This window comes from Oryzias melastigma, linkage group LG21 (genome assembly GCF_002922805.2).
Source record: "Oryzias melastigma strain HK-1 linkage group LG21, ASM292280v2, whole genome shotgun sequence".
Classification (NCBI taxonomy): domain Eukaryota; kingdom Metazoa; phylum Chordata; class Actinopteri; order Beloniformes; family Adrianichthyidae; genus Oryzias; species Oryzias melastigma.
The window spans coordinates 8,558,137-8,565,345 of record NC_050532.1 but is presented as its reverse complement, the minus strand read 5'-3'; the positions used below and the strand labels follow the sequence as shown (position 1 = coordinate 8,565,345).

At 43.8% G+C, this 7,209-nt stretch overlaps 2 protein-coding genes across 4 annotated transcripts in view; one reads left to right on the top strand and one right to left on the bottom strand.

The window, feature by feature from the left end:
* gabpa (GA binding protein transcription factor subunit alpha) overlaps positions 1-721 on the top strand; it is a 6,073-nt gene extending 5,352 nt beyond the window's left edge. For both annotated transcript variants that reach the window (XM_024286075.2, XM_024286074.2), the window contains exon 10: positions 111-721. In XM_024286075.2, coding sequence (XP_024141843.1) covers positions 111-333 — 223 coding nt within the window. In that variant the 3' untranslated portion in view covers positions 334-721. The remainder of the gene's footprint in view (positions 1-110) is intronic.
* A 113-nt stretch (positions 722-834) lies between these two features.
* The window catches only part of LOC112154862 (amyloid-beta A4 protein), an 11,457-nt gene continuing 5,082 nt past the window's right edge, over positions 835-7,209 (bottom strand). The window contains exons 6-17 of one of the 2 annotated variants that reach the window (XM_024286070.2): positions 6,988-7,181; positions 6,696-6,863; positions 5,843-5,976; positions 5,281-5,355; positions 5,042-5,200; positions 4,841-4,969; positions 4,648-4,747; positions 3,893-3,960; positions 3,293-3,431; positions 3,143-3,196; positions 2,217-2,449; positions 835-2,139 (exon numbers count right to left, since the gene is read on the bottom strand). In XM_024286070.2, coding sequence (XP_024141838.1) covers positions 2,038-2,139; positions 2,217-2,449; positions 3,143-3,196; positions 3,293-3,431; positions 3,893-3,960; positions 4,648-4,747; positions 4,841-4,969; positions 5,042-5,200; positions 5,281-5,355; positions 5,843-5,976; positions 6,696-6,863; positions 6,988-7,181 — 1,555 coding nt within the window. In that variant the 3' untranslated portion in view covers positions 835-2,037. The remainder of the gene's footprint in view (positions 2,140-2,216; positions 2,450-3,142; positions 3,197-3,292; positions 3,432-3,892; positions 3,961-4,647; positions 4,748-4,840; positions 4,970-5,041; positions 5,201-5,280; positions 5,356-5,842; positions 5,977-6,695; positions 6,864-6,987; positions 7,182-7,209) is intronic. The other variant, XM_024286071.2, reaches the window with a different exon arrangement.

The window sequence follows — 7,209 nt, the reverse complement described above, 5'->3', positions numbered from 1 at the left end:
TGCGTTAAGATCATCAGGCGAGGGGTGGGGCTGGGAACAGGAAAAGAGGAAAAGGTCAAATATTTTGCCCTTTTTCTGCTTTATTTTGCTCTGATTTTCTCTTCTCGTAGGTATTACTACGACGGCGACATGATTTGCAAGGTCCAGGGCAAGCGCTTCGTCTACAAGTTTGTGTGTGACTTACGGACTCTGATCGGCTACAGCGCGGCTGAGCTCAACAACCTGGTGACGGAATGCGAGCAGAAGAAAGTGGCGCGCCTGCAGATGCACGGCATCGGGCAGCCCATCACCACGGTGACCCTGGCCACAGCCACGCTGGACAAGGAGAGCTGAGAGGACACTGTTGGGTTTTAGACACAAAAACTGCACAGCTGACTCCCTGATCACCGGGGGGGGCAGCTTTTTTTTTTTAGAATCGTCTTCGTAGTTTCAATCGACTGAAAGTTGGGACTGGATTCTTCAGCTTTCCTCCAAATCTACCCAGAAGGCTGTTGAAGATGAGTGCTGGTGTGCCTGCAACCCAGTTTCTTTTGTAGAGCTGAAGACTTTTCACTGTACATAATGATACTCCCATGTTTTTCATAGCCACGGGGGCGCGTGTATTTTCATATTTTCCCATTTCTAGAGAATTCCTTTTTGTATTTTATTCCAGTGACTTGCTCCCAAAAACCCTGTCCACCCCGGGAGGGGCAAATAAACCCATTTACTTTGTTTTTCTAAACATTTTTTTCTATGACATTCACACTTTTTTTTTTACATTCAAAACTTTTATTCATGAGTGTAGAAAGCTTTTTCTTTACTCCAAGCAAACAGTTTTTTAAACTACACACAGAATCGAGAAGAAAAACATCTTTAATCACCGGGCTACAAAGACCCCCCGAGTGATCGTCAATACAAATTGTTCAACATTCACCTGATCAAGAGCTTTAAGTTGGTGTCTACACATGTAGAGGTGATATGTGTTGTATTTTTCTGAAAGATGCGCGTCACATTCAGGTTTTCCCACAGAGGTGAAGGTGTCCTGGTGGGGGTGAGCGGTACTACACCTACGCAGGCAAAGGAAACACGAGACTGAAGCGCTGTACATGAACGCGCAGCAAACGTAGAAAAATAGAATATGAGAGGAATGTTTTAGGGGGTGAATCTGAATTTTTTTCTTTTCTTTTATAATATTGCAGCCAGAATAAGTGAGGGACAAAAAAAAATGTACAATCAAAAACATCTGGAATGCGATGCCGATAGAGAATTTTCACACAAATCCTCGTTTAAAGAAAAAAAAAGTGCAGAACGGTCATAAAATTAACATTTGGTAGCAATCGTCACAAACGTAGTGCATAGAAAAGCAAACGGCAGCGCGATCCTTTTTCGGATCCCGCGGCGCCTCGTGTTTCACGCAGCTTTGTCCATGCAGCCAACACGACGGTGAAGCGCGGCGAGAATCGGGGTTAAAGCGAGTCTGTGTGACGACAAAGCGGAGCGGATTCTCAGCACTTCTCCAGGTCACGACATCACAAAGAAGACGCACGAAAAAATATATACACAATCCTGCCCCCCCAAACACCACCGGATACTGTAGATCAACATCGCCATGCACTGCACATACTTACAGCTAATATATTACACATTCACAACAAACTCATAAATATTTTCCGCTTTTATATACCTTGATTATGCTTGTTTTTTTCGCTTATTTTTTTCTGTATAGAAAATGTAAATCATGCAGCTTGGAGAAGCCTGATTTGTCGTTGAAGCGCAGGTGAGTGGTGGCTTGTGAAGCGGGGCGGGGTCATAAATAATTGAGTCTGGTCCGAACACCGACGGAACGGAGCGGTTCAGTCCAAACAGTTCATCCTCTTTACGATACGGTTCCATGCTGGTTTCCTGCACTGAAAGCGGCACAATGTTTACCTTTTATTGTGAAAGAGACCGATCGGTGGTTGTAGAAGTCCTCATCCGGCCCTCCTGCTGGGCAGCAGGGTGGGGGTGGGGGCGAGAATGGAATGGAAGGGGGTGTAACGGGCGGGGCATCGCTGTTCTTTAGTTCTGCATCTGCTCAAAGAACTTGTAGGTGGGGTTCTCATAGCCGTTCTGCTGCATCCGGGCCAGGTGGCGCTCCTCGGGGGTCACGGCTGCATCCACCTTTAAACGCACGACAAGAGTTGGTCACCAGATCATCTCTCGGTGATGCACCAAAAAGAAAAAAATAGTTTTTATACCTCAATCACCCCGTGGTGGATAGAAGTGTACTGCTTCTTCCGGAGCATAACAAGAGTGATGACGATGATGGTCGCTATGACGACGCCTCCAACCATCAGCCCGATGATGGCGCCCTTATTGGAGCTGACGTCTTCAGCCAGCAGCTTCTGATGGTAAACTTCAAAGCTGGCACTCTGCCTTTCTCCCGTCTCCATCCGGACATTCGCCATCTCCTCTGGCTTCAGGGCAGAAACTGAGAGCAAAAAATCAAGTTTTGTCTTAAAACTATGAAAAACAAACAGATTTTGTCTATAAAAGTCAGTTTGTTATTATTGAAGGTGGTACAGTGGTTTATTACAGTATCGAGGTTCATCTTTCACAGTCTGGCTGTTTTACTGACTTTTTCAGTAAAATTTTGCATCCTTTTGTAATGATTTTTGTTCTGCATCCTGATTGGCTGTTGACTACTGTCAATCAAAGTCCATTTTGTGTCTCCTGTATGGAATGGAGAGTTTAATTCTAAAATACTGCACTTCTTTTTCCATGACGGTTTGAACTTTTGAGAGTTCCCATGAAAATCCTGCTTTTGATGTTTATCTATTTAAAACGGATAATTGTGATAAACTAGGGAACACTCTACTCTTCTTATTATTTTGTTTTGTTGAAGTTTATGCAGTAATCCGGATGTGAGAATTCCAAACCAGTCTAAGGAAAAACGGTGGCTGTTTTTTTATTTTTTATTTTTGGCTATTAGCTTCTAACATGAACTAAGTAAATAAGTGTTTGAAAAACTTCTGACTCATCCTCAGTTTGAAAATAAATATTTAAGCAACAAAAAATAAACTTTGTGTTTGAGCAAAGACTGCAGAAATAGAAAGAAATGGTTCCTGAGAATGTCTGCTTTGATTTTTGAGTAATAACTCAGATAAAGGATTATGAAACCCACCAGGTCGTGTTGGAAGTCCTCTGTCTGGATTGGGTCGTGCATCCACGGGCTCCACTACAGAAGAAAAGTGAACGGGTTTATGATTTCAAAGTAAAGCTCCAGTCAATAGGGCTCTAATTCAACATATTTATGCTGATTTTAGTTTGGTACCGTGGTTTTCTGTGTTGGGCTGGTTGAAGCTCTCTGGGTGAATAAAGCCCAGTCCGTCCAGACCCGGGTCCATGGGAGCAGAGCTGAAGGCCTGATCGGGCATCAGGGCGTCGTTACCGTAACTGATTCTGCCGTCCACCTGCAGACGCACAGGAAGCAGAAAGAGAAATGCTCTTCTATCGGTCAGAAGTCATTTAACAAGCATAAATAGACTGAATCAAAAATACGCTAAAAAGTTATTTAATTAATCAGAAAATAGGAAGGAAAAAAAGCAAACTTTAAAAAAAAAATGAAAAGTTTGTTGGTACATGTGTGGGTTGGTACATGTGTGGGTTGGTACATGCTTCACAGGTTGAATGGTGACTAAATTGTCCCATGGTGATAATGTGTGTGATTGTGTCACCATACAACAGACTGGCGACCTGTTCAGGTGTACCCTGCCTTTGTCCAACAGTAGCTGGGATAGGCTCCAGCAACCCTGTGATCCCAAAAGGGATTAAGCGAGTGTAGAGGATGGATGGATGAATGGATGGATGGATGTACTTGTCAGTGCCCACATACTGGTTATCTTCACATATTACATAATTGAGCTGGACTCACCCGCCTGTCGCTCTGCAGAGAAGACACCTGCTGAGACAGCTCCGCCTGAACTCTCTGCACAATAACAGCTTGGAAAAAAAAGAGTAAAGATTACTAAAGTCTATCATCGCTATCAATAGTCATAAAAAACTTCTTTCTTGGGGACACAAGCTGTGAAGATTTATTCAAGCATTTCTGCAAATGTTCTCAGACCATATTCTGCAGGATTATCATTGTCTGTATAAGACAACCAGACTAAATACATTATATGTGTCAGAATAATAGATAGATAAATAGAATTTGTGTAGCGCGCTTTCTAGTGGAAGGGGTGTGGCCTTCCAAAAAGCTCACTCCTGATTGGTTGCCAGAGAAACGTCGACTCAGACCGACTCTGACCAATCTCTGTTTACTGATGACATCTGACTCTAACATGGCGACTGAACTGACTGTATTTTGTTAGAGCTGAAAGTCAGTCATGTTTAATGGATGACGTCACACTCACTCCAGTTCTCTTATACAGTCAATAGGAATTAATAAACAACTTGTGTCTGATCACCAGAATGAGACTAATCCAGCAAATCTGACAGAAGAGAAACATGTTTAGAGTCTTGATTTTCAGCAGAATTTCTCATTAACAAAGAAGCTAATGCAATAAAACCAGGTTTATTTTACTTATATTCACAGGTGTGACTAATCTGAAGAATCCTTGACAGCCTCACACAGTAAGTGACAGGATTAAGAGTCTGTTCAGAGGAGAGAAGAACAATCTGACCTACCAACTTGGTTCTGGATCTCATTAGCCACTCGGGGCACTTTGAAGAGCAGACCCAGAGACTGGTTCATCCTCTCCTCGATCACGCGGAGGTGAGTCAGAACCTGGAGGTCAAAGCCACTCAATTCACAAACGAATTTAAATGTTTCATGTAGGAATGTGTGAAAAAAAAAAAAAGAGTTTTAGACTCCACACACCTGAGGTCGGATCTGCGCCGCCTTCTTGGGATCGACGCTGTGTATGTGCTCATAGTGTTTGAGCGTGTGCTGCCTGTACTTCTGCTCAGCCCGGATGTACTTCTTCAGCAGGTTCAACACCTGGTTGGGCTGTGGGGGACACTGTTGGAATCAACAGGAGGACGGCGAAGGAAGGCATGTTTTCCCAGTGCGTTCACGTACCCGTGGAGGGTTGGCCTGCAGAGCGCTGAGGTAGTTTTCCAGAGCCAGGTGGCGGCGGCTGTTGAGCAGCGCCTCCACCCGTGCGATGTGGGTCTCCACCAGCTGCTGCCGCTCGCCTGCAGCCACCTGCTCCAAAGCCTCCACCTTCTCCTGGAAGTGCTGTGGATCAAAACACAATTTAAATAAACGTGCTTTCAACACGACACTGAACACATCAGTCCTTTCCAGATCTTTTCTACCTGGATGAGAGCTTTCTTTTCTGCACGAGGGAGGCTCTTTGCCTGCCTCTCAGCCTCCTCCCACTCCCTCATCACCTGAAGCAAGTTAAAAAAGAGACTTTACAAGTTTGAAGCACAAAAAATTCCACTTTTTTTTACTTTCCTTTAAAGTGTGTAAAAGTCTAAGTTAAAAGGTCTAAATATAATGAGATTGAGTCAAAATACTAAAATAAAACAGAAAAATAAACTGAAATTTGAATAAATATTCAAAATTTTCAAAAATCTAGTAAAAAACCCAGAAAACTTTGACTTTAGTTAATAAAAATGTCATATTTCAGACAAAATTCTACGAAAAATTTTATTTATTTTTTTACAATTAAAAAGACAAAAATCTGAGTCAAAATTTCACATTCAAAGGAAAAACAATATGAAATTTCAGAAAATTCCCGCTCTAACCTTTTAACCCGAACTAAAAGGTCTGCACTGCCAAGAATCTGTTTACAAGATGTTTGACTGAAAAAAAAAAATCGAGTTATTCCCCAGAGGGACCCTCAATCCTTCCTTCCACGCTGACCAAACCCACCAGAGACATCTTCTCCCGGTGTTTGGCCTCCAGCTGTTCCTTTGCCTTCTGAAAGTTGGTGTGTTCGTTGTCGTCTCCGGGAGCTTCGAGGTATCGATCCACGGCGTCGGGAGGACTGGGAGCCACGGTGGGCACTAGAGGAAAACACAAGCAACATTTTTAAAATGTTGAATGATAATATGAAGGGTCAAGGAACACAAGTCACATCTACACACACATAAAAAAACATGGTTAATTACATATAGGAGGTTAGACACATTGAAGTTGAAGGTAATTTTCATAAAAGTGTCTTTCTATGGAGTTAAAGAATGAGCATGGACAGAAAAATTTTAGAAAAGGTCCGTCTTTCCCTTTAGCCCAACAGTGAACTCCAAACTTTTTTTTGTATGGTACAGATTTAGAGCACAGAGACACAAAAACTCCCAGCACAACATGCAAACACACACACACAAATTAACAACAGTGTTGATCTGTCTTCATGCTGGAAGAAGTGCTGATTAGTATCAATGACTAAACACTCGTGGAATTAGTTCCAAAGGCTCAACTATATAGTGGGGCAAAAAAGTATTTAGTCAACCACCAATTGTTATCCCACTTAAAAATATGAGCGGTCTGTACATGTCATCATAGGTATTCCTCAACTATAAGACACAAAATGAAAAAAATATAAAATGTGAGAAAACATGCAGCTGAATCCAGGCATCAGAGATCCAAGAGGTTAGGAGCCCATCAGACCAGGAGAACGAGGAGTTGTTACGAGACAGAGACAGGATCCCCGTGAGCCTGAGGACAGGGCTCAGGCCGGTAAAAGGCGGGCGCTTCGGGGCTCGGCTCTACTCCCCCTAGGACTTACACGAGCTGCTGCAAACCGCTAGGCAGTACTCCTCTGTCTCAAAGTTATTCCTGTTGCCACCGCAGCCCCCGAATAAGAAGGGAGCACAGCGGCCGCTCTCAGGCTCGAAGTACCAGCGCTCCAGCATGCCGTGGCAGGGGCCGGACTCGGCGCGAGCCCAACAAACGGCTGAGGAGCGGGCACACAAGGGCACAAACGGAAATAAAACATCAAAAATAAACGCAAAATAATCAGAATTTGATGGAAAAACAAACAAAAAAAGAAGTAAAGCAAATTGCTTTTGTCTGGTTACCTCGCACAACTTCCTCGACCGATTCAGTGGTGGTGGTAGTGGTGGTTGTCATGGCGACGATGGCACTGCGCTCCTCGCTGTAGCGATCGTCCATCAAGTCTTCGTCCTCGTCGTTATCCTCCTCCTCCTCCTCATCAAAGGCGTCCTCCTCGTTCTCTGTGGCGGCTGGCTCCGTGGCGGCCGGACGCGTCATGCTGCGGTGACAGAAAGGCTGAGCCGCTC